Source organism: Marmota flaviventris, chromosome 4 (assembly GCF_047511675.1).
Source record: "Marmota flaviventris isolate mMarFla1 chromosome 4, mMarFla1.hap1, whole genome shotgun sequence".
Classification (NCBI taxonomy): Eukaryota; Metazoa; Chordata; class Mammalia; order Rodentia; family Sciuridae; genus Marmota; species Marmota flaviventris.
The window spans coordinates 74,039,280-74,065,712 of record NC_092501.1 but is presented as its reverse complement, the minus strand read 5'-3'; the positions used below and the strand labels follow the sequence as shown (position 1 = coordinate 74,065,712).

The following is a 26,433-nucleotide window of genomic DNA, read 5'->3' as shown; positions in this document are numbered from 1 at the left end:
AAATTAACAACTAGGATAGGATTTTTCACCAGTAGACTGATAAGTTGGCATTAAGTAATCTGAAGATACTTCATGTTAATCAGAATAGTATGCTAGTACAGTCTATCCAACAATCATGTTTAATTCTGTACATAGTAACTCCTTTGGGGAATAACTAGAAGCTAAAAGTTTTTCAAGAAGCCTTAGGAAAAGTTACGGAAAATAAAGGCGAGTTTAATTTCTGAGTTTGTTATCCATAATATGAAATCAGTTACAAAGTAAATACTAATCAACTAAGATGGGAAAAAGTAAAACCTGGGCCTTTTGAAAAGCACTGAATCTTAGTTATGAAATTCCAGTTCTAAAAAGTAGATGTGAAGAATTTTCAAGTAAAGGCTGAAAATGGAATAACCTATTCTTTGCTAATTTAAGATTCATAATTTATATAGACAGTAAATACAACAGTCGTTTTTTGGCTGTACCCAACCAAAAATTATCACATATAACATGATAGCTCATTTTACAACATAGTTTTCAAATACACACAAATGTGGTGTGGCTATTATGCTTTTAATGGGGGAGGTATAAAATGCATCATTGCAAAAGAATGTTTTACATACTTATTAGCATAGTGATTAATGTAAATTACATTTTGATAATTTAAGATACAGTGTGTTAGACCTCAAAAAAGAAACTACCTGCCTGCAACCTAAGATACTGGAAAGAGTTCTTTTTACCTACCACTTACGTAATAATTCATTAGTGGCAGGAAGAAATAACATGAGGCCCTTCTGAGCTATGGTTCAAAGAATTCCCATGATGCTTAATGGCACTGTCGCTATGGATCCATGAAATTTCCCCACAAGTATTTCTAATAGCATAGGCAGTTAAAGAGGTGTAATAGTTCTAAATAAAGCCTGGAATGCAGCTAAGACCTCAACGGAGTTTTAAAAGATAAATTCCACCTCTTCTACAGAGAAAATAAAGCTTGGGCATGACTAACAATATTGAGAAAATGTTAGTAGTTTTCATAAAGCTTCAATAAACACCATAAAGGCACAAGGGTTGAAAATAGCCTGTGCACTAAAATTCACTGCATCATACATTTGGAGGTACAGGAATGCTGTGCTTAAAAATGATAGGACATTGACTTTATCCCTAATCAAAAGCACCAGGTGTCAAGCTCAGCTTCCATTTACACAGAATGCACCAGTAATCCCTAGGGTAATGAATGGTTCAAGTACTACTTTTTCAGCATGTCTTGACTTTTTACTTAGTCAACACTGGGGCCCAAAAAGCATATGGGTTTGTAGAATACTGGAAAAAAGGCTTGCATTATCCTTAAAATGGTCTTTAAATAATAATGAATTCTCAAACATCTCACTGGGTGCTTTTAAAATCCACAGAAATAAAGGCAAAATTTGCAGTGGATGAATTTCAAATGAAGAAAAATAGTATAGAACTCATGTTAAGCCAAAACATCTGGTAATTAATGTCAAAAATTGTCAAGATTACTAATATATTTTGATGAGAAAAGAAAAAAATCACTATTGGCAAGGTTAATTATATGAAATATGCTATGTATTAATTAAATTGAACAATCATTTCAGACCACTAATAGAAAACCCACAGCAAGAGAAGCATCTAAAGGGCAATCAAAAGTTTAGGGAAGTTTACTAGCTTTCGAATACATCAACACACTTTGATTACAGAAATATTCACTTTTCAAACTACAGTGTTTATGTACTAGTTAACAACCCAATCTAAGGAGCTGTGGAAGCTGGTGACAACCTATCCACTAAAATGCTGCATTTGTAGTGTGGGGGCAAATTTAGTGAATACTTCTATCAGAAGGAAATGAATAACCTCAGCATCAAAAAACAGCCACAAACAGCCTCTTTTTTATAAAGAAACTCATAACTTTTGATAATTTTTCTTTGCTAGCTCAAAATTATGAGAAACTAAGCTGGTCAGACCCAGGAACAAGATGATTTGGCAAGCTGCAGTCACCAGTTCATGGATGTGTGATAATTTGCAGAGAAGCTGCTTGACTATGGTAGTCCATTCCTTCACATCTGCAAAGAAAAGTCCACAGATAAAAAGTCATTCTACTGGTGAATGAAAGCAAATTCTCCTCATCTTAAAACAACTCAATTCTCAGTAAGCTATTAGAATTCGTGAGATTTAAGAAATTCCCAGCAATTACATCTCAAATGATCATTTTCAATTACAACTAGTGAGTGACAAAGCAAGTTCAAGTGCAATACATGAAATTTTTAGGCGCTCTTCCTCTTCCCACCCTTATAAATATATGGTTCAGTGAGAAAAGTGTGAATTCATAAAACAACATTTTATAAACAGCTACTTTAGTTTATAAAACATTTTATAAAAAACTATTAATCTAACATTCACACTGGTAGCATATACTCACCTGTAGAGGAGTTCGATATAACCACTTTTCTTTATCAACTTGAAGCTGCATACATGCAAAGAGATCACAAACTGCTGGGAGGCCATAACGGTCTTCAGGGAATTTATGTTCCTCTTGAAGGGGTGAGTTAAGAAATACTTCCTGCAAGAAGAAAAAAATATCTATTGTTTCATGTCATCTGGGAGGCACGAGACCAACTTAACTCACTTTCTGAATATAAATAATAAGTAAATATTGGCCAAGAGTAAAGATGACAACTATTATTTCTACCCTAAATCAGGCTGGGTTTTCTCTACTGCAAGATGGCAGCTGGCCTGGGAAAAGCACAAATAATTCAGTTTAAATAATAATTATTAAGTCCTTCTGAACACATGGCTGTCAAATTTAGCATTTAACCTATTTAAAGATCTGGCCCATGTGCAAGTTTTAGAGGTAAGAAAGTAAAACTCAAATGGCAATTTTGATGTCATCTTACCTGGGCCTTCTTTCGAAGTAGCCACTTGTCTTCTCCAGAAGATAGCTGGCTGAGGTTTCCCACTTTCTTTCCTGGCAAGACCCAGTCAGCAGTGTTAAAGGGACACCAGGAAGTAGTAATGGGGCTTTTAAGCTTCTGTCTGCCAGCCCTGTCGGCAGTACTAGGCACTTCCTTGGGACTTCCTTCTTTGCATGAAGGCCTGATGAGCCATCTTGACAAGGAACTGTTCCTTATGACTTCAAAGGAATCGGCAATTCTAGGAGTTATTGCCTTTGGTGCCTTAGCTTGTTCTGTTATGTCATTTCTGGAAGGACAGAGCCACATACTCAGGGACTCTTTATGTTTCTCAGGCTCGGGTTTGGGTTCCATAGGCATCCCATTTTTATCTTTTCCTTCTTTCTTCAGAAGCCATCTACACAAAGCTTCCTTCTCACAATTCTCCTCACACACACATTCTGCAAAGCTTGTGCATGGCTCATTGGCTTTGCATACATCTTCAACTTTATATGGATCCTGATGATTCTGGACAAGCCAATCCTCAGTAATCATGTTGGGGGTGGAAAGTGGTTTCTTGGCCTCCAAGTGGTCATTCAGGCACTTCAGGCTGCCCAGGTTTTCAATCTCCACGCCTTTAGGTTGGTTGCCCCAACAGTTGGTACAAGAGTCAGGCCTGGCAAGCCAATCATTCACACTGTAAGGCTCCTGAAAGACCTGGAATAAAAGCTTAAACTTCTCACTGGTTTCATGACTGCCATTCTCAGGTTTCTCCAACTTGCAAGGTTCCTGGGGAGGCACCAGCCAATCAGACAATCCCATCTCACTTTGATCAAGGAGCTCTAGATCTTCAACCTTTTCAACTTCAATGGAGAAAGAACTGGTAGCTGAGTGGCTGTTAAATTTTTGGTAACCTGGTTTTCCAGAAACTTCTTGTTGCTGACTCTTGAGGAGCCAGTTTTCTAAGCCCTTTAAGTTGCCCCAGACATTACTGAAGAAATTGCAGGCTCTTGCAGAGGTCTATACAAGAAGTACACATCATTAGTTTGCCAGAATAATTATGAATGTTTTGGGGATTCTGTCTGCATATTTACTGTCTTGCCCAATGTTTCCAAATTTAATGATAGACAAGAGATTTCTGTTTGGATTATTAAAACATGACTACATAAAAATATTTTCTGTAGTTCTAAAAAGCTAAACTAAGAATTTGTGGCATATGTGATACAAGAGAAGCTAGTAGTAATATTCTTATGAATATGGAAGATAAAAACAGGCAAAGGGAATGAAAGCAGTTACTCTGAATACTCTGCTAGTAGGAAGATGACTATTACTAACTTGCTGGAAAGCCCAATTGGCCATATGTATCAAGTCTTAAAGAGTATGCTGAATTGAAATATAGGAATGTAGTTTCTAAGAATTTATTCAAAGGTTCCACAGAAGAAATCAAATGATAAGCCATGCACAGTGGCATGCACACCTGTAATCCTAGAGGCTTGGGAGGCTGAGGCAGTAGGATTGTGTGTTCATAGACAGCCTCAGCAACTTAACAAGACCCTCTCTCTAAATCAAATATAAAAATTGGGCTGGGAATGTTGTTCAATGGTTCAATGCCCTGGGTTCAGTCCCTGGTACCAAAAAAAATAAAATAAAAAAAAAATAACAAATATATTCAGTATTATATTGGAGGGGAAAAAATACAAAAACAGGATTTAGAGAAAAGACTTGAAAAATAAATGTATACACAGGAAAAATGAGTATACCAACAAAAACATTACAACATCTTTTCATATGGGAACTGTGTGCATTTGTTTGTTGGTACTACAGATTGAACCCAGGGGCACCTAAAAACCGCCACATCCCCAGCCCTTTCCATTTTTAGTTTGAGACAGGTTCTCTGCAAATTGCTTAGGGCCTCGCTAAGCTGCTGAGGCTGGCCCTGAACTTGCAACTCTCCTGCCTCAGCCTCCCAAACCACTGGGGATTACAGGTGAGTGCCACTAGGCCCAGCTGTATATTTTTACAAATTCTTTATTGTGGGGCAGGGTCCTGGGGATTGAACTCAGGGGCTCTTGACCACTGAACCACATCCCTGGCCCTATTTTGTATTTTTATTTAGAGACAGGGTCTCACTGAATTGCTTAGGGCTTCCCTAAATTGCAGAGGGTGGGTTTGAACTCACGATCCTCCTGTCTCAGCCTCCCAGGCCGCTGGGATTACAGGCCTGCGCCACTACGTCCAGCTAAAGCTAATGGCTATTTTCTTAACTTTCTATCCATAGTTGAGAGATGTCACCATTATAATTAAAAATTAAGAATATGTCCAGCCAGACATATACCATATGCAGGTAGCATACACCTGCAACTCCCTACTCAAGAAACTGAGATGGAAAGATCACAAGTTCCAAGGACAGCCTGGGCAACTTAAAAAGACCTAGTCTCAAAATCAGAAATAAAAATGGCTGAGTGGAGAGCCCTTGGATTCAATCCCCAGTGCCCCTCAAAAAGTATATGGGTTTTTCCAGATTATAATCATATACTATAAGACAATATTGGTTAGTAATTAACTTGGTTTACTACTATATCTACTTCACAATGAAGACAGCAACATACCTGATTATTTTCTGAGGTCTGTTTTTGGGTGAGCCAGTCCTGGAGGTTGGTACTAGGTAGGTAAGAAGCATGACGACCACTGTTAGGTTTGCTTCCAAGAAGCCATTCACTGAGAGGTATAGTTGTGCTGCTGGATGTTGACTTCTGCTAATCACAAACAAAACTTTGCTGCCTAACAAGGATTGTCAAATGCAACAGAAATACACCAGCAAAGCAGGAAATCCAGTCTTGGGTTGCTACTGACCCTGAGCAAGTCACATGCCTTTCCCCCTCAATCTTCACAATTTTCAAATAAGAACTGTAACTACCTGTAGGGTTGTTCTCAACTCAGATGTCCAGGACCTTTAATTCACATTGCCTTTAAAAATACATCATCTCTATGAATTAATGGATCCCCAATAAAGAATCAATACCTGTTAGAGTCTGTAAACAAGTCAAAATAAAACCTGGCATTTTGCCAGGGGAATGTTAGAGTTCGTAAACAAGTCTGGATGGTGCCTGGCAAAATGCCAGAGGGAGTGGTTTGAGAAGTAACAAAAGCGAGCCATTAAGTGTGGAGATTTCTTATTGGTTCAGTGCTGTATCGAGTTTATGCTAATTAGATAAGCTGTGTGGAATGTATAAATACTGCTCCTGTCCTGCAATAAACGGCTCCTACTCCTGCTGTATCAACGTACACAAGTTATTCGTCACCCCCCGGTTATTTTGCTGCAGCCGGACTCCGGCAAATACCATAATTATTTTCTTATTTAATACCTATATAACAATCAAATTTCTATTTGACATTTAATGCTTCAAGCATTCACTTGCATAAACTATCACTGATAACATTTTACAAATAAATAGTAGCGCCCCCACCTCCACAAAAAATTATTTGATCACAATCTAAAGCAAATAATAGTAATCCAAATACCAGAAACAAATGACATTTTACCTGCTCTGGCATCAGGATATAACCTCTTTTCTCAAGGAAGGGCCCAGTGTTTGATGAACTAGCATGAGCCATCAGATGCTCAGGAATTTGCTATAAAATGAAGACAAGAATTCCATCAAATCTTCAAAAGAATTGATAGTATTGCTACTTTTAATGAGACGCAAATTACACTACATTCGGGTCTTTATTAAAGACCATTCGGGCCATCAATTTTATAAGAAATATGGCAAAACAATTAGAGATGCAAGATTAATTCCAAAGATTATTAATGAGTCAACAAACTAACAGCCTAATGCTCTATTGACTTTATCAGAACTCACTTTCTCAATTTTTGAAGGTTAACGCCTCAAGAAAGCCACTATTCATATAGTAAATATGTAATTTGGCTTTTTTTAATATTTATTTTTTAGTTTTAGGTGGATACAGTATCTTTATTTTATTTTTATGTGGTGCTGAGGATTGAACCCAGTGCCCCAAAGGTGTTAAGCGAGCACTCTGCCAGTTGAGCCACAACCCCAGGCCCTGTAATTTGTTTTAAGAAAGATCATCTGTGAGGATGCAGACTTGAGAAGCACCTGACAAAGGATCTGAGGTCAACATTACTCACAATGGTCTTGAGGGACCCAAAGGTGGTGATGGTTTGACGCAGTGCAGTTGTGTCTGCTTCAAAGAGCAGAACAGTTGAATCTTCAGGCTTAAGGGTCAAACTGCCCAATCTGGGGAAAAAATAAGCAAAATTCGGCTATTTTCATACAATATCTGTTTCAGTTGCTTCTAAAATAAAAGCCAAATTGTGAGTAATTTTAAATGGCTGCACTTTTCTAATAAACTCAACAGACTGTGTATGGTTTAATCACATATAACAAGTGTAACATTAAAATATAAGACAGGATGATCATATTATGAGAATGAAGATAAAAAGTTAAAACCAACATAAGCTGGGAGTTACAAAACTGACTTTCTTTTACTATGTCAAAAGAGCCAAAAGTCAAAACAAATAAGGGTATTTACCTCTCCAGACACACAGAAACTTGATTGGCTAGATCTTTATTTTGGGTACACTCCAGCTGATGGATAAGACAATTGAATTGGCCCAATAACTGTAAGAAAAATGAAACCACTAAAAGTACCAGGTATATCCAAGTTAAAAAGCAATTGAGATTAAACTTTTATCTGACTTATATTAACATTGAATTACAAGAAATATATTGTCTGGAAACAAGAAACCATGGTCAAACCAGTTCTAGTCAGGGAGCCACCTTACCCAGTAGAGCTGCTGAGCCTGCTGCTGAAGTGTCTCCTCTTTAAGTTGATAGATGAGATCTACCTGTTCATACAGCCATACCTCACGGCTCCGAAGGCATTCCAGGTGACGGCTTATACAACTATGAATCTGAGATTTCACCTAGGAAACATACATGTTAGTTTCACTTGTGTAACAATCCAAAAAATGATGACTCCCACAGAACAGTGAGGTTCTTAACTTTTGTGGGTCACAGATCCTTCCGATTATCTAGTGACATTCAAGGAATATCCGCCTCCCTCCAAAAAACCAAAACAAACAAACCACACATATACTAAAAACTATATATACTAAATATTTGGCCTGTAATTTCAGGGTATAAGTCCAACAGGGCCCCTGATGGACCCACAAATTCTTTCAAACCCCAGTTTAAGAATTACAGCCATAAAGGTTACACCTCAACTCTAAAATCTTCCTTTAATACTCCTGCCTCTAAGAACATCAAGTTTATTTTGGGTGTCATAAAGTAAACAGAAGATACTGATCCCCTTCAGTTTCTATACTTTTTAAAACATATGACTTCACAAGTTTATCAGTAAAAGAGATCATTGGAACACCTGCTCTGGTCCTCAGCATCATAGGTGGCCTTTATGTCTTTCCTTACCTACAGAATGAGCAATCCATTTTCAGCAGGCTAATTTAGTAAAGACATGTGTCACCACATGTCAATAGCAAGAAGACCAATTAGGGTGGTCAGTAGGTAAAATTGTAAACTAAATGTTTCTGAGAGCATCAGCAGTGAGTCACCTGAGGGCTAAATGTCAAAATCCCAAGAGAAAAACTCAAAACAGCTATAAATGAGAATCCATATTAAATAACTTTAAAAATTTTTAAGACAATCTTTTTTTTTCTGAGTTAAAAAAAGTTGTATTTCAAAGCCATATACTACTTTACACACTCACCAACAGATTACTATTGGAACTAACAGATTTCATTCTGACTTCCAAATGACAAAGTCATTTACAGAACTATGTCACTAAAATAATGGGACCAATAAGTTAAAATGAGACAGGGGCATACTGAAGTGCTACTATTAACACATCAAGAGGGTACAGCTAAGCAAACTACTGCCTGCTCCCCTCATTATTTTTCACTGATGACAGTGCCTGTCATGGAGACCACATAGAAAAGTATCAAAAATTTAAGTTGAGAAAGAAACTGAAGAAGAGAGAGCTTACAGAATGGGAGAAAATCTTTACTACACGCACCTCAGACAGAGCATTCATCTCCAGGAGAACTCAAAAAACTTAACACCAAAAAAACAAATAACCTAGTCAATAAACGGGCTAAGGAACTGAACAAGACACTTCACAGAAGAAATATAATCAATCAACAAATCCATGAAAAAATGTTCAACATTTTTAGCAATTAGAGAAATGCAAATCAAAACTACTCTTAAGATTTCATCACTCTAGTCAGAATGGCAATTATCAAGAACACAAGCAATAATAAGTGTTGGTGAGGATGTAGGGGAAAAGGTACATTCATACATTGCTGGTGTGACTGCAAATTGGTGCAACTATCATAGAAAGCAGTATGGACATCCCTCAGAAAACCTGGAATGGAACCACCATTTGACCCAGCTATCCCATTTCTTGGTTTATATCCAAAGGACTTAAAATAGCATATTACAGTGATGCAGCCACATCAATGTTTATAGTAGCTCAACTCACAATAGCTAAGCTATGGCACCAACCTAGAAGCCCTTCGACAGATGAATGGATTAAAAAAAAGGTGATAAATATACATATATACACACACACACACACACAATGGAATATTACTCAACATTAAAGAAGAATGAAATTATGGCATTTGCCGGTAAATAGATGGAACTGGAGGCACTCATGCTAAGCGAAATAAGCCAATCCAAAAAAAAAAAAAAAAAAAAGTCTATATGCAGATGCTTACTTCACAATGGGGTTTGTGTGGTTGAAGAAGAACAGAGTTACTTTAGATTAGAGGGGAGTTACTTTAGATTAGGGGGAGGGCGTATGGGGCAAGAATAATAGTAGAATGAAACAGATATTATTACATATACCACTGCATGACCAATGTGATTCAACAACATGTACAACCAGAAAAATGAGAAATTATAATCCATTTATGTATATCAAAGTGCACACATGTATTCTCTCATGTATAACTAATTAGAACAAATTTTTTAAAATTTTTTAAAAATACATGTTGAATGGAATTCTCCGGAGTGGTAGAGGATTTCTCAGACTCTGGCATCTGCCTATTTCTCCTTTAAATCGATATGCCAGGCAGCTGAGATTAGGCAGATCATACAAGGCATGGGATGATATTTGTTTGTTGGCACTGAGAAGCCAAGTCTTTGGCTGTGTTTTAGCCAGCCCTATGTTAGAAGTCCAGATAAGAGAAAAGCACACATCTCACCTCTCGCAAGTTATCTTTAATTTGCTGTTCAGCTCGGTGAACTCCACCAATAGCAAGCTCCAAGTCCCTCCGTGCATCACTACATCTCAAAAGGGCTTCTCTATTACTGGAGCAGCTGCTCTGGTCCTGGGAGGTATTCATTCTGCTCACTGTTCCTTTAAAAGAAAGAAAAAAATAAAAATCCAAGTAACACTGTAATTACAACCAAAATCAATCATTGCTCAAATGATCATTCCAAACAGCTCCCATTACTAACTACTTGAATTACCTCCAACACAGAACACAGGACCCCAACACACAGGATACTCTTAATAAATACTGCCTCCTCCCTTCCCCATCTCTGTTCCTATTATAAAATTATATAAATCTTCCTTAGTGACACTTTACATGTGAACAGATACTTCTGGGGGTGGGGGGGACAATACTGGTAGTCCTCCTAATCAACAGAACACATGTCTCTTAAAAAGTTAAAAGAACATAAGTTGCTGGGCTGGGGACGTGGCTTGGTGATACAGTGCTTCCATAGCATGCACAAGCCCTTGTGTTCAAGCCCTGGAAATGAGTATGTTTCCATTCATAATACACATTTATTTAGTCATAAGAAGCATGTATTCCTCTTCACAGATTTAGACTAAAATGTGTTGAAGATTCCATAGTTACTTTTAAAATAAGCTGCTAATCAATAATTAGATAGAGTTTAGAATACAGGTTTTTAGAACTGACATTTGCCTAAGTTTATTAAGAAGCTGTAATTTTGTTATTTTCTCTTTTAGGTGGAATTTTTTAATTTATGAAGAATTTAAGAATAACTATGCAGCTAGAAAGCACTCAAGAATACAAATGTAAACAAAATAATCTCAAATGACTCATAGAAAAGAGGTACTTATAGAAATTGGTATAGTTAAAAACAGAGGGTTCTCTAAAAAACTCAGGGGAGACAAGGAAGAAAAGTATAAGGAAAAGCACACAATTATACAATAAGGCCCACAGAAGAGTGTCAGGGAAGCTTGACAACAGCCCCTGGAAGACTAATTTGATATTCATCCTGCATAACTCTAGAATCAACAGATGATTTCTAAAAACCAGGAAAAAGTAAACAGTGATCACTGTGGCCCAGAATGAGTTCACTTAGCCCTGTGATACCAAAGTTATTTCCTTTTGTATAGTTTCACCAAATTGGCCAGTAGATATAAAGCAGCAGATGCTAAGTACCCAGGTGACAGAAAGATTTTTGGCAAGATTCTGTGACATGCTTGGAGACAAAGTAAATATGGACTAAATAGAAGTAAAACCAAATTAAACAATAAGATTACATTTTTACAAAGTAATTCAAAGGGTAATGGACTAAGGCCGGTTTAAATGTTTTTAAGAGGCATATCACTGTTTTCCCTAATTACTCAACTCTTTTTCCTACATATTTGGATGAGATCATATTAGAGCTAACATGGGGTTTTAACAGAAACATATTCCAAAACACTCTAGGTAGCTGTTAAAACCTCATAAAACAATATGGTGTTTTGGTTTTTTTTTTTTTTTGCATCTGAATGAGGTGCAAAAATGGGGTGGAAAAGGCAAGGAGTAATTTGGAGGGTTGTTGTTTTGTTTGCAATGCTGGGGAATTGAACCTAGGGGCATTTAGAAAAGGATAAAAGGTCTCAAAACTATGAAAAATTTCTCCAGAAAGGAAGGCTGTTTGGCCTAGATAAGAGACATCTCTGGGAGGACATGATAACTGCTCTCAAATATTTAGAAACCTGTTTTTTTTTTTTTGGTATTTAGCTTTTTGAGTTTTTATATACCCTAAGAGATTAGTGCTCTATCTGATGTAAGAATGGTAAAAATTTGATCCCAAGATATAGGCTCTCTATTCATCACACTGACTGTTTCTTTTGCTGAGAAGCTTTTTAGTTTGAATCCAGCCCATTTATTGATTCTTGATTTTAATTTTTGCGCTATAGGAGTCTTATTAAGGAAGTCAGGGGTCTAATCCGACATAACAGAGCTTTGGGCCTACTTTTTCTTCTAACAGGCACAGTGTCTCTGACCTTTAAACTTAGGTCTTTGATCCATGCATGGTGAGAGATAGGGATTTACTTTCATTTTGTTGCCAAGGAACTGAACAGATGATATGCTCTAGAAGATGATATACAATCAATCAACAAATATATGAAAAAATGTTCAACATCTCTAGCAATTAGAGAAATGCAAATCAAAACTGCTCTAAGATTTCATCTCACACCAGTCAGAATGGCAGTTATTAAGAACACAAACAATAAGTGTTGGCAAGGATGTGGGGGAAAAGGCACACTCATATATTGCTGGTGGGACTGCAAATTGGTGCCGCCAATATGGAAAGCAATATGGAGATTCCTTGGAAAGCTGGGAATGGAACCACCATTCCACCCAGCTATTCCACTCCTCGGTCTATACCCAAAAGACTTAAAAACAGCATACCACAGGGACACAGCCACATCAATGTTTATTGCAGCACAATTCACAATAGCTAAACTGTGGATCCAACTTAGATGCCCCTCAGTAGATGAATGGAGAAAGAAAATGTGGTATACATACACAATGGAATAATACTTAGCAATAAAAAATAAAATCATGGCATTTGCAGGTAAATGAATGGAGCTGCAGAATATAACGCTAAGTGAAGTCAGACAATCCCAAAAAAACAAATGCTGAATGTTTTCTCTGATATAAGGAGACTGATTCATAGTGGGGTTGGAAGGGGGAGCATGGGAGGATTAGATGAATTCTAGATAGGGCAAAGAGGTGGGAGGGGAAGGGAGGAACCATGGGGGTAAAAAAGATGGTGGAATGAGATGGATATCATTACCCTAAATACCTGTATGAAGACACAAATAGTCTTCATACTTTATATAAATGAATATACTTTATATTCAACCAGAGATATGAAAAACTGTGCTCTATATATGTAATATAAATTGTAATGCATTCTGCTGTCATATAGAACAAATGAGAATAAAAAGATAAATTTAAAACAAATAAATAAATAAAATATTTGGAAACCTGTCGAACATAAGAATTAAACTTGTGCAGAACAGTCCAGGGTGGAAGTATGTGATGTGGTTAATAGGAGACATTTTATTTATTTATTTATTTATTTGTTTGTTTGTTTGTTTTTAAATTTTACCTTTATTTTACCTACTTTTGGTCTAATTTACTCTTCTTTTTTTTTTTAAAGAGAGAGGAGAGAGAGGGGGAGAGAGAGAGAGAGAGAGAGAATTTTAATATTTATTTTTTAGTTCTCGGCGGACACAACATCTTTGTTTTGCATGTGGTGCTGAGGATTGAACCCGGGCCGCACACATGCCAGGCAAGGGTGCTACCGCTTGAGCCACATCCCCAGCCCAATAGGAGACATTTTAGACAATACATGAAAGAACTTTCTAACAGTCTTTTTTTTTTTTTTTTTATAAGATCCATTATCTCACTTTATTTTTATTTATTTATTTATTTTTTTAAAGAGAGAGTGAGAGAGATAGAGGTAGAGAGAGAGAGAATTTTTTAATATTTATTTTTTAGTATTTGGTGGACACAACATCTTTGTTTGTATGTGGTGCTGAGGATCGAACCCGGGCCGCACGCATGCCAGGCGAGCGCGCTACCGCTTGAGCCACATCCCAGCCCCAATTTCTAACAGTCTTAAAGCAATGAATAACCCTAGAGAAGACAGCTTTAAACCGAACAGCAGCCTGCCCAATGAAGTCATCCAAATGGCTGGCTGCCCACTTTAGACAAAGGGAACTTAGATTAGTCTTGACTGCATCTTTAAGACTAGGTTTCAGCCCAGGTACTTAACTGAAAGATGGGTAGAGACAAAAGCAAGTAAGTCCCAAACTCAGAAATAAACTAATGGAGTAGAATGAATAGGATATAACTTTCCTATGTTCATATATAAATACACCACCAGTGTAACTCCATACCACAAGAATGGAAAGTTATACCCCATGTATGTAAAATATGTCAAAATACTTTATAATGTCACGTATATCTAAAAAGGAAAAAAAAAAGAAAAGAAGAAAGAAACTGATGGGAAGACACAGCCCAACAGATTTTCTTTCCACCATCTCAGCAAAAGATTCAGATCCAGGAACTTGAAAGTTCCTACAAGAAACTCAAAAGTTCAGGAAGATTTCTAACTTCCCCTTGCTAATTCTGTTACCTCAATCTGTTTCCCCAAAATGATCTGTAAAAGAAAAGCCTTTCTCAATTGGACTTGTCAGAAGTCTCTGCAAAAATTCTTTCTAACCCTGAAAACACCAGCTGCAGCTAACTTTGCAGCCTGTTTTCACAGTGTGAGTGGCCTGTTTGAAACCCAGGCATTAGTATGTATTTGGTACACACTATAGGGACTTTGAAAATCCTAACACAGGTAAACACTGAAAGGTTAGAAGACAGAATTACTCGCAAGGTGATTCACACTGCCCTAAGACATGTTCAGCTGTCTTTCAAATGTAATAACTGTCTTTGGCTGCATCAAATTTCCCATTCTTAGATCTTCACCACTGTGTGGAATGCCACAATTTCCTGGCAGTATGTAAATTAAGTAAGATTAAGTTAAAACGTTGCTTCACATTGTCAAAAACCTTAGAACTCTGGGAAAATGGAAGGCAAACACAAATGCATACAGTGTAGTCTGTTATCTCTAGATCCCCAAAGCAAGTCTTCTTGATAAAATCACAAGCACTGTGGAACTGCACAAGAACAGACCATGGATAAGTACACACATTGGATTTTCTCCTTATCATCCATGCACAGAACATAAAATGAGATTAAAGTTACAAAACTAGCCAGGCATGGTGGCACATGCCTGTAATTCCAGCAACTCAGGAGGCTGAGGCAGGAGGATCACAAGTTCAAGGCCAGCCTCAGCAACTTCGAAAGACTCTGTCTCAAATAAAAAACAAAAAGGGCTAGGGAACATGGCTCTGTGGTTGAGTGCCCCTGGGTTCCATCCCTGGTACCAAAAAAATAAAAATAAAAAATAAAAAACAAAAAAAAAGTTACAAAACCATTTTTTCCACACACACATTTTTTTCCCCCAAATTAAAATGAATGCTATCTTCAAAACAGTCATCTTGTTAGAATAAGGGTGTTTAGAGCTCACTGTCAGCCACTATAAAAATCTGTTTCATGTCTTTAGGGCCAGTCCTAGTATGTTTGGCCTTTTCCAACTATGGCTGTTCCTCCTTCCTGTGGGGCTTCCATACTCCTGATCCCAAGAAAGGCCTGCCCTCTTGTACTGTGATGAAAAAGAAACCTTCAGATCTAAAATGAAGAACCCCACCCCTCAGGTGAGCTTAAATCATATGAGTTGATGTCTGACCTAGCTTTATGAAATAGAGATTTGCATAAGGTAAGTAGCTCACATTGATCATTTTCAACAATAATTCACCATTTGTTCCAGGTTCAAGAAACAGCATAGCAAGCATGATGGTTAAGAATTTGCCAAACCTGTCTGTATGCTGGAGACCCCTGATCTAGTAACTTAACCACTCTGGGCCTCACCTTCCTCTGGAAAAATAAAGGCAACAACAATAGAAGGGAAAAAAATCAACAATTTCATTTAAAGATCTTCATTGGCTTTTTTCCCCCAATTCTAGAATTAGGCAACAGTTCATTCTATAAAATAGAAAAAGTACTCCCAAGGGCTGAGCAGAAGAGGTTTGTTTTATAGAGAGAACATACAAAGAAAAGAAAAAGCAGATGGGCCATTTCTAGGTTATGCTCCTTGTCAGGCAGAGACAGGAAGACAGAACAATGACTGATTAATTAACATGAGATTAAAGTTATTTCTTTTGTGTAAGGATTAAAGCAGAGAGAATGTCATTATCATGCCAATTAAAACTGACCTAGGAAATTTAGCTGTGGTCTCTAATCCTGACAGTTTGTAACCATCAGTTAACAATTTAATTTCAATTTGGTGATGAGAAACTTTAGTGTAAATGACTCCATTTTGACTTTTAGTCTGGTTTTGGGGTATGCAGGAACTTAGTCCAGTGTAATGATCTGTAATTTTTATTTTTATTCTCCACACAGAAGACTGCAGTGTAGTTACAGTGAGACATTATCTGTCTCTGAGCACTTAGCCAACCCCAGCAAGTCATGGGTTTTTTTTTTTTTTTGGGGGGGGGGAGGGGCAAAGGGGGGATAGATAGGGGCTTCAACACTGGGGGTTGAATCTGGGGATGCTCTAGCACTGAGATTCATCCCCATCCCTCTTTTTATAAAATTTTTTGAGACAGGTCTTGCCAAGTTGTCTAAGCTGGCCTCAAATTTGTGATCCTCCTGCCTCAACCACCCAACTTGCTGGATTACTGGCATATGCCACCAGGTCCAAGAACTCATGTCACTTCTTAACAATGCAGTTGTTTTTAGGTTTGTTTTAGGTTTAACTGAGTGATAAGGACCTTGGGAATCTCCTTCTGTTGAGTATAGAAAGCAGCTTTGAAACTGGTAAAAGCTTTCACATGAAGAGGCCTGGACTTAGAATCCTTTAGCTATTTATCAGTACCTTGCCTTTTTGAACCTAACTTCCCAATTCATAAGTGAGGATAACAATATAGACTTGCAGATGTAACAACACGGTACTCATTTAATAAAGTCTAGTCTTTCACTCTATAATATAGCAATCGGCAAATTGTTTTCATGGCAAAACACAATAGTCTAAACCCACTAATATATACCAAGTATGCATGCTTCTGTCTGTTTCCTTGCCTGTACAAAGATTAGCTCTAATTCTAAAATTCAGTATCTTTTATCTTCACCTTCAAAATCCAAACTATTGCCCTATCACCTTCAAAGGAGGACTGCCTTACATGTTCACTTTTTGAGTCAAAGTTAAGTGCTTTCTAAAATTTCCCTGTTTCAAGGATTCCCTACCCTAAGTTTTAGAGTAGGAGGAAAATATAAAGGAGAGGAAAAGAAAGACACATTCTTCAAACAAATAACAGAAACTGGAGTTTCCTTAAAGGGGAGTTCTGCCAATAATACCTGTCATACTTAGACAGTGCTTTCCAAAAATCTAGTTATGAAGTCCCAGATCTTGGAATCAGAATTTCTGAGCAACTAATCACAAATGAAAATAACTCATCATCATATGGTTTAACCATAAAATTTCCAAAAAGCCCTAACCCTCATGTCCCACACAAACCACAATTTAAAGATCAAAAAATTTGCTGGGGGTGTAACTCAGTGTTACAGCACATTCAGAGCACACTGAAGGCCTTAGGTTCATTCATCAGCACTACCATTACTAATAATAATTAAAGATGAAAAAATTGTAACTGTCTCTTTAGTACACGGTCCACACTTCATATATGATTCCAAAGGTCCACACAGTTTAAATGACCCTTCCAAAAGGCCACAGTTACAAGGGGTAAGAAGATTTGGATACAGAACTAAAATTTCCAGGATCTAGCCCTGGGATCTCTCCCCCAGGTGCACACTTTCTTCCTTTAGAGTATTATCACCCATAAATTATTATTTGCCAACACTAGAGTTTAAAATTACTATTCCAGCCCAGCAAGTTGGTACACTCCTGTAATCCCAGCAGCTTGGGAGGCTGAGGCAGAAGAATCAGTTTCAAAGACAGCCTCAGCAATTTAGCAAGGCCCTCAGCAACTTCTAGAGATCCTGTTTCAATAAATAAATAAAGGGCTGAGGATGTGACTTGGTGGTAAAGCATTCCTGGGTTCAATTCCCAGTAACCAAAAAAAAAAAAAAAACTAATATTTCAATAACTTCCATAATAGTTTTCAATGAATTATAGCCAGTTTCTCAGAACCACCTGTCTTACACCATTAAAAAAAAAAAAAAAAAAAAACCACATACCACAAATGTCATAATAAGCTGAGAATAATCAAAACATTGCCAAATACTAGTACCAAGTAGGAAGAACTGAAGAAAGAGACTTGCCTTCACAGCAAATATCTACAGGTTATCAAAGATGCTTCAGTCCTCATTTGTGCATGAATCAAAGTTTAGACTAGCTAATCTCTACCTCACTTGCCAGCTCTGACATTCTTTGCCCCCTATGCCATCTGACACACCCCCAACACACCAAAAAAAAAAAACAACCTTTCACTTTTTACTTATTTTCCTGGCATCTGAATCACTGGTAAAAGGTCAAGCCTGCAAGAATCAATCCACAGGAGACCTATGTGTTCCATGGATTACTAGATTCGAATTACTAATCGCCAATTTGGTTATTTTTGATGTGACAACCTACATTAAACTGTACAAACTTTGAGAACAACTATAAATTTAAAAACAATAATTGATATTTTTCAGTTTTACTTTGGGATTTTTTGGCTTCACTTGTTCTGACAGATTTTTTAAAAAAGTTTTGAATCATAATTCATTAATTCAAAGATAACACAGATCTTACCCTATTCCCAACCCACTTAAATTTATCAAGACAAGTAGCTACTGAAGTTCAAGACCTGTGTCTCCGCCATTTTTTTAAAAACCACACAAATAAACGTTAATGTTTCAAGAGAATTTAAATAAGGCATTACTTAGTTCACCGTACGATACCGTTAAGATTTGTGTTAACACTTCAGGACTTTCTGCGATATACCTAAAGGTATAAGTAACTGCAAGCAAGCAATCTTTGCAACTCTCCGAAGCAGTAGCTGAAAACTGACCGCAAAATTCTACCATCTAATAGTAGAATTAAATTTAGGTCTTTTCTAGCACAAAAATTAGAAAACAGCAGGATTAAGCAAGGCGTTTCTAGCTCAAGAGCAATAGTGACTCAGGCGGCTTTCTAGGCTTCCCGGTGCCCTTTCCAAGAGCAGTGGCCAAGGAGCCCGTCCCGCGGTCTCCTAGCCGTAGAGCCGTCACCAGTTTGTAAGCGCGCCGCAGGGCCAGCCCAAGCCCGCGAGGGCGACCCGAGGGGCCGAGGCGCCCCTAGGCTGCCAACGTACCTCGAAAAGCAGATCCCGGCTCAGCCAGCTACCTCGCGGGCAAGAAGCGGTTTTATCCCCAGCCTGGGTGTGCTAAGTCCCGAGCCCGGCCGCGACCCGCCCCTCGCACGTCACGCGCGGCCTCCAGCGGACGGACGGGAGCACGCAGGCCGGGCGAGCAGAAGGCTCCGCCCAGTGGGCCGCGCTCTCCGCACCGCAGAGCTCTCAGTTTTCCACTTGCTTTTGCCTCTGAGATCCAAAGACGCTAGGGCTCTTCCCCAGCCCCCTTTCCTGGTCTGCTCCACCTGCTCCGAGCCCCAAATCCGAGCTAAGACGTCTTTGTTTTAAGGATCCTGCTGCAAATCACGGCAGAGAAATAGCAAACGTGGGACAATCAGAAACTTGAGATTACCACTGTTTGCCCATCTGGGGTTCAGTCCTGGGCTTTTGTTTCAAGCTCTCAGACATCCCCTCTCCTCACCTCTAACAAATCTGTTTGTACCCATGTCAGTCTGTCTCTGTGTCTGTATCTTATCCCCGCTTCCCCCCACCCCCACCCCCAGCACCCCGCGCGCGCGCGCGCGCATACACACACACACACACACACACACACACAGCCTTAGTCTAGTACTGCCTCAAAGCCTCATGGATGCTTCTCTTTCAGCAGACATTGACTAAGCACCTGCCTGGTGTCAAGCACAATTCCACATGTAGGGAATAGTTTAATGAACATGGCATTCCTACCTGGAGAGACAGATAGAGCAGTTAAAAGAATGGACTCTGGCCGGGCACGCTGCCTGACGCCTGTAATCCCAGCAGCTTCCAGCAGTTTGAGAGGCTCAGGCAAGAGGATCCCGAGTCAAAGCCAGCCTCAGCAAAAGCGAGGCACTAAATCGAGTCAGACTCTGTCTCTAAATAAAATACAAAACAGGGCTGAAAATGTGGCTCAGTGATCGAGTGCCCCTAAATTCAACCTCCGATATCCTCCCCCGTCAAAAAAAAAAAAAAAATAGACTCTGACACTGACTGGTTTATCGCAAAACCTTGCTCTACCACTTAGATACTACCTCACCTTAGGTAAGTCAATTTGTGCCCTGGTTTCCCCACCTGTGAAACGGGAGTGATACTGGACTCAACGAGAATTGTATGGTTATATGTAATATGTTTAGGGCAATGCCTGGCATATTGTACTGCCTGTCTGATTACTATCAGGCTCACAGTACTGGCACTTCTAGTTTTCCCTTTTGTCCACAGCTAATCCTTAAAACCTTGCGTAACCAATCAGGCCAGAATATGTAATTTCGACAGCACTGTCATTCCCTTTCAATTTCTTAAATGTAAAATAGTTTTTATATGTCTATGCATACAAAGTTATTTTTGTAAATGGTAAGGATAAAGCAAAACCATATGAAAAAACACCAGAGGGGAATGAATATTGAGGGTAAACACCCTCTTATTAAGCACCCCTCAGATTCCAGATGAACAGCTGGTTCACCATTTCTTCGTCAGAGCTCACAGTTTCTAGGATACCAGTTCAGACATTATCAAATATAAAGGAGCCGGGCAAGGTGGAGAGCACCTGTAATCCCAGCAGCTCAGGAAGCTAAATCAGGAGGATCAGGAGTTCAAAGCTGGGCTCAGCAATGGTGAGGCACTTAGCAATTTAGTAAGACCCTCTCTAAATAAAATACAAAATAGGGCTGGAAATGTGGCTCAGTGGTTGAGTACCCCTGAGTTCAATCCCTGGTACCAAAAAATAAAAAAATATAATAAAGAAGGAATTCTTAGTTTATTAATACACCACTGACGTCAAGACAGCAGATCAGGGTGTGGTCCTGCTCTAGCTCTTGACATTAGTTACACTTTAGTAAACTAAGAATTCCTTCTTTCTAGGCATTTCATGCATATAATCCAATCTGGTTATCTTGTCCAGCTTGGCTCTCCCAGCCCTGCCAGCAATGTCAGTCCCTTTACTTCTCCCTAGCTATCTACTTTTCAAGTCACCACCACTACAAAGCCTTTCCTGATCATTATACCTCATTCCTCAATAATTTTACTGCTCCCTTTGTGCCCATTGTAATCTGCATGGATTTCCAACATGACCCCTGTAACACATTACTCAAATTATTATATGTCTGCCTCCTTGACCTGAGAGCTCCCCGAGAGACCCTATCTTATAGCTTTGTATACCTTTAATGGTAAAAAGATAGCCTGGGATTGGCACCTTAACACTTCCACCCCTCTTCACATTCTACATGAACTACTGAATCGAACTAAAAAGAATGGTGTACAACTATTAGCCCTGAACTCAATAAAGCTCACTACATTTTGATTCATGAATGGATGAATAAATGCTAAATGAATGCTCAAGTTCAGATCAGGCACTATAAAGTTCAGTATAGGACTGGGGCTGTAGTTCAGTGGCAGAGCACTTGTCTAGTATGTGTGAGACACTGGATTTGAGCCTCAAAACAGAAGAATAAATAAATATAATAAAGGTACTGTGTCCATCTATACTTTTTTTAAAAGTATAGTATATTTCTGTTTCAAACATAATCTGTCCCACTGAGGCCTATAATATTAATTTAAAAATGTTTTTCAGAAAAGGAAAAATGTTTTTAGCACAAATATTATTTACCTTTTTCAAACAAAACTGGCAAGTTGACACTGAAGCCACAATCCCACAATAGTTGCTAAAACAGTCTTTCAGGCCAGACTCAAGGTCAGCTCCACAGATTCACAAATGGCAACAGGTTTGTAAGTTAAAGGGAAACATTTACTGTATTTAGAGCCAACTTGAATTTTCTCCCCTCAGACTTTGCATTACCACAGAAAATCCTCAGGACATTAACAAAAGTTTGATTAGCTTTTAGAATAGGGGTGGTGTCCTGTCTTCAGTTTGAAACTCCTTTCCCTAAAATAGTCATGGATAGGAAAACATGTTACTTACTATCATCATAAAAATAATATCATTTTATCCCTTGTAAATACGATAAATATCTTGTGGTTTTCCCCCACAGAAGCAAACAAGTGGGTGACTAGCAATAATGTCAAAATAAGACAAAACACAACTGATATTATGTTCTCTTGAAAGCTGTAATTGGCCAGTGTTAAGACTTAGCTTTTTACCTATGACTAAACTGACAATCAAGCAAAAACCTTTTATCCTATTTTGTCAGTTTTTTACTCCATCACAAAACTAAATTGTCACATTTGTAGACCACTTTTAACGTAATGCTAGGTAAGAGGAATCTTAAGACTCAATAGTGTCCCCAAACACACTCCTAGCCCCCTAAGGAACAGCTTGATTCAACTGAATAATCAAGTCAAGTGAAATCAGAATGACAACTTGAGATAAGAATGGCTAAAAGCATTCAATGAGTCATTTATGCCAGAAGTTAAGTAAAAGGAACACCCTCAAAATAATTACTTTGTTCACTTGCCAGGTAATCTATCTAATTTAGGGAATGTGTATGACATATTTGGGATTTGAGTTATTGTAGGATTGACTGTAAGTTTATAAATGACCACTATAATATTATGATTCAAGAATCAAAGAAGACAAGCTGAGAAAAATTATATGGCAGCTCCTGTAACTGACAACATAGAGATACAGTACTATTGCTACTCACCAAAGCAAAAGTGGTCAACATGGCCTCCTTACGGGCTAAGCGTCCACATTGTACATATGCATTCTCTGCTTAAGTAATATATTTTCCAATAATGAAAACAAAGCCAAAATGGAAACCTTGGACAAAAATTTTGGAAGGGCTAAAAAGTCACAGGAAAAGTAATAAAAATGTCATGGATATCTACAGTTCTCTCATGAAACTGAACTGAACCCAATGTATACCTATTAGCTGGTTCCTTTTTATAGGCACTTATAGTCACATAAGGCCTGCCTTTTGAAGTTAACCAGTATGTGGTTGGGGCCCTAAATTCACCCCTATTGTCATTGGTGGCTTGGTAAATACACATCTGAATCAGTAATATATTCCAGGTATGTATTGAATAGTGACAAGTCTCTGTTCTCTGAAGCTGAGTATACTTTTTTGGAAAGAGTTAATGACTAACACAGGTAAAGTATTTAGAATAGTGCCTGACACATAGTAGGAGCTACATGGGCATTAACTATCTTTATTACTTTTAGTCAGAGAATGCAATATGATAATGAAGACATTTTATTATGTACTTAGCATCAATTTAATATGCCACCATCATCTCTCTGGGATTCCTGCAGAAACATTCATGACTGCTCCCCACTCCTCCACTCCAGTTCCCTTCCTTGCTGCTCTTCCACAACAAGGTTGCTTCTACCATAGGACCACTGAACTCTCCTCCAGATATCCTCAAGACCAAGCCTTTATTTCCTTCAGGGGTCTGCTCAAGGGTCATCTTCTCAGGCCATTCCTCACCATCCTATACTTTAAAAAGACTTCTGTCCACAACCCCTTCATATGCTTTATTATTCTCCACTGTACTTATCACCATCTGACATGTAGAAACCATTTATTTTCTGACCCTCCTTTGGAAAACACTAGATGGTAAATTCCACAGAACCAAGAACTTTGTCTCTTTGTTTACTGTTGTACACTTGGTATTCCAGAAGTATCTGCTACATGAATGAATTCAGGATTTACCTATAGCCATTTTGTGAAAAGCCTTTTCAATTTTTTACACTTTATCTCATTTAGTCCTCACAACACTTTAGGGTGAGTATTATAATCATTTTAAAAAAATGAAACTGAAAAGGTTAAATATATTACCTGCAGTCACAACCTTCCAACTAGAGGAGCCAAGATTTAATCCCAGGTCTAACACCCTCAGCCACACCTGCTATTTTAAAGAGATCATTTAAGTATTAAGGTTTTATATATTCATTCAACAAGTATCTAAGTGCCTAAACTACCTTGGTCTGTGTTCCCTAAGGGTACATGAACTTGCCACTTAGAGAAGAATTTGTATCAGGGACTTACCAACAATAAACAAAAAATACTAATTCTTTGAAATAATGATTAAGGGTTAAAAGTCTATCAGTAGCAGCAGCAACTGGCTCTGAATGCCTTCCAGTATGTTAACACCATGTAGGAAAGTATTAGAAAACAATAACCAAGAGACTCTCAAATGGAGGAAGGGCTATGTATCAGAAATAGCCTATGGAGTTTTATGAAACCCCTTCAGAGGTTCTAGAGATTCCCCGACAACTGTGCTGATATAATAAAATGGGGGTAAGAGTATACCGTCCTGTGTAATTTTAAGATACATCCCCTCCCGCTTTAAGAAACACATCTTCCTTTTCTTTCCTTACATAGTTCAATTTGATTTTCTACTTTTGAAATAATTCTTTTCCCAAAGGGAATAATGTAATTATAGAGATTCGTTGATACACAAACTATAATAAAACTTTGAACAGCTAGAATATCCTCTAGAGACCCAAGGGCAAAGGCTCTATGGAAGAGGGGAAAGAGAAATAAAATGTAAGGAATGTTACTGTGCTAGACTTTACACGTTTACTTATCTGAACAATTATACAAGTGAGCAAATCCTTAAAAGAGCAAATCTTTGGAGCAAAGTCCAGTGGCACAAGCCTGCAATCCCAGCAATCAGGAGGCTAAGGCAGGGGGATAGGAAGCTTGAGGCCAGCCTCAGCAACTCAGTAAGACCCTGTTTCAAAATAAAAAATAAAAAAAGGATGGGAAGCTCTATAGAAAAGCACCCCTGGATTTGATCCCCAGTATCCCCCATCCCCCCCACAAAAAAAAGGCAAAGAGCAAATTAAGTTACTCCTCTGACCACAGATAGTAAACGAATCTCCCTTCACTGAAGCAGCAAGGTAAGTTTTCTTTCACAATTCTGATGTACTTTAAAGTTCAGAAATGTCACACTAGGATTCCACTGCAGAAGTGAGTCAACTATGAACCTGTCCCATCCTTACTCAAGGTGGTAACTCAAGAGTCCTACATATTCCAAATTATCAAATAGATGGTAGAAAATTAAGTACATCCGAAAGTAGTTATGATACTCAATCTTATCTAACTAGAAAACAATAACAACAACAACAACAGAAATGGCCCGGTAAAGAAAGCTCTGCCCTTGGGGTCAGACACTGACTTCCGTCATTCTTTTTTATTTTTAGTTGTAGATGGACACAATACCTTCATTTTATTTATTTATTTTATGTGGTGCTGAGGATCAAACCCAGTGCCTCACATGTGCTAGGCAAGCACTCTACCACTGAGCCACAACCCCAGCCCCTGACTTGAGTCATTCTTGATCATATCTTCCCCTGTCATATCCCATGGCACTTAAGACTATATTATTGTTGTTCCCATCACAAAAATTTAGTTCTATCGAAGCGAGAAGTGTGTCCTTCCCCCTCCCCATTTCTATATCTGTAATACCTTCAGCATAAAGTCACTGAATAAATGATTGCCAGTATTATGAATCATGAATGAGCAACTTCTCATCTGTAAAAGGAAGATAATCAGGCTACTTTTCCAGATTATTGGGATTATTTGAATGTTAAGTAACACTGTGTGCTGCACTTATAGGGCCACATTTTTTGCGTTTCCACCTGACAATCCCTTGGGAATGGATGCGCTCTGGCATAGAAAACAGGTCCCGCCTGGTCACACTTGAAGCTGGGGTAAAGCGACCCAGCAGGAACAGATGGTGGATCCCTGCGGCCAGGAGTGTCTGTAGGGAAAGGGAGGGGGAAACAAATCTTCCCTGCCTCCTGGCTGCGGGTGGTAACCGCGAGGTCCACGTGTGGATGGGAGGGAAGAAGACAGGCCCTTGCCTCACAAGAAGTGGAGGCCTTGGGGCCGGATGGGTCGAGGGTTTGGGAGAGAACAGAACTAACCCGCGGGCGGGGAGGAGGAGGTGGCCGACTTGACATATCAAGGATTTGGGAGCCCGCGAGCAAGCAAGACGAGGTGGTCCCGGGACCGGCTAGTGGAGAGTCTGGGAGAGATCAGGCCCAGCCAACTGGCAGCCAGAAGGAGGTGGCTCCGGGGCCCGGCGAGTCTAAGGTCTGCGAGAGGAGGTCAGGCTTAGCCCGCGGGCAGGCAGAATGAGGTGGTCAGTGACCCTGCGTGTCCAGAAGGGAGAAGACAGGCCCGAGACCGGCGTGCGGAAGGAAAGGGCGACCAGGAAGGGTAGACCCAGGCCCAGCACGCCAGCTACCATCCGGCTTCCGCTGGGCTCGCGGAGTTAGAACTGGAGGAGACTTGCGCGCCCAGCCAGTTATTCCAGTTCTTACCAGTTCGGAGAGGTTCTCCGGACGACCCGAGGGTACCCTGGTTGGACTGACACCAGCGGACACAAGTCTTGGGCCCAAAGGCAGAGTTCTCGCGAGAACACGACCTTC

The 26,433-nt window shown here is 38.9% G+C and overlaps 1 protein-coding gene across 4 annotated transcripts; it reads right to left on the bottom strand.

Moving 5' to 3' along the window:
• Positions 1 to 533: 533 nt before the first annotated feature.
• Positions 534 to 26,433, bottom strand: Ncoa4 (nuclear receptor coactivator 4). 4 transcript variants are annotated; one of them, XM_071611268.1, is made up of 11 exons: positions 26,326 to 26,409; positions 19,809 to 19,975; positions 10,126 to 10,280; positions 7,687 to 7,827; positions 7,434 to 7,522; positions 7,030 to 7,138; positions 6,423 to 6,512; positions 5,489 to 5,635; positions 2,886 to 3,899; positions 2,411 to 2,551; positions 534 to 2,054 (listed from the first exon to the last, which is right to left on the bottom strand). In XM_071611268.1, the coding sequence occupies exons 3-11, from the start codon at positions 10,264 to 10,266 to the stop codon at positions 2,049 to 2,051; spliced, it is 1,878 nt and encodes a 625-aa protein (XP_071467369.1). In that variant the 5' UTR covers positions 10,267 to 10,280; positions 19,809 to 19,975; positions 26,326 to 26,409; the 3' UTR covers positions 534 to 2,048. The 4 variants fall into 4 exon arrangements, with proteins under 4 accessions (XP_071467369.1, XP_027803652.2, XP_027803656.2 ...); XM_027947851.2 differs by lacking the exon at positions 19,809 to 19,975 and having other exon boundaries at positions 26,326 to 26,433; XM_027947855.2 differs by lacking the exon at positions 19,809 to 19,975 and having other exon boundaries at positions 5,489 to 5,632; positions 26,326 to 26,433.

What these genes read in the sequence shown, in the direction of transcription:
- Ncoa4 (XM_027947851.2), bottom strand. Translation starts at nt 10,266, where the DNA reads ATGAATACCTCCCAGGACCAGAGCAGCTGCTCCAGTAATAGAGAAGCC. An exon ending in GTTTCTGTGTGTCTGGAGAG is followed by an intron (nt 7,139 to 7,433) that starts GTAAATACCCTT and finishes TTTTTTCCCCAG; the next exon opens with ATTGGGCAGTTTGACCCTTA. An exon ending in TACTTCGAAAGAAGGCCCAG is followed by an intron (nt 2,552 to 2,885) that starts GTAAGATGACAT and finishes TTCTTCTTGCAG; the next exon opens with GAAGTATTTCTTAACTCACC.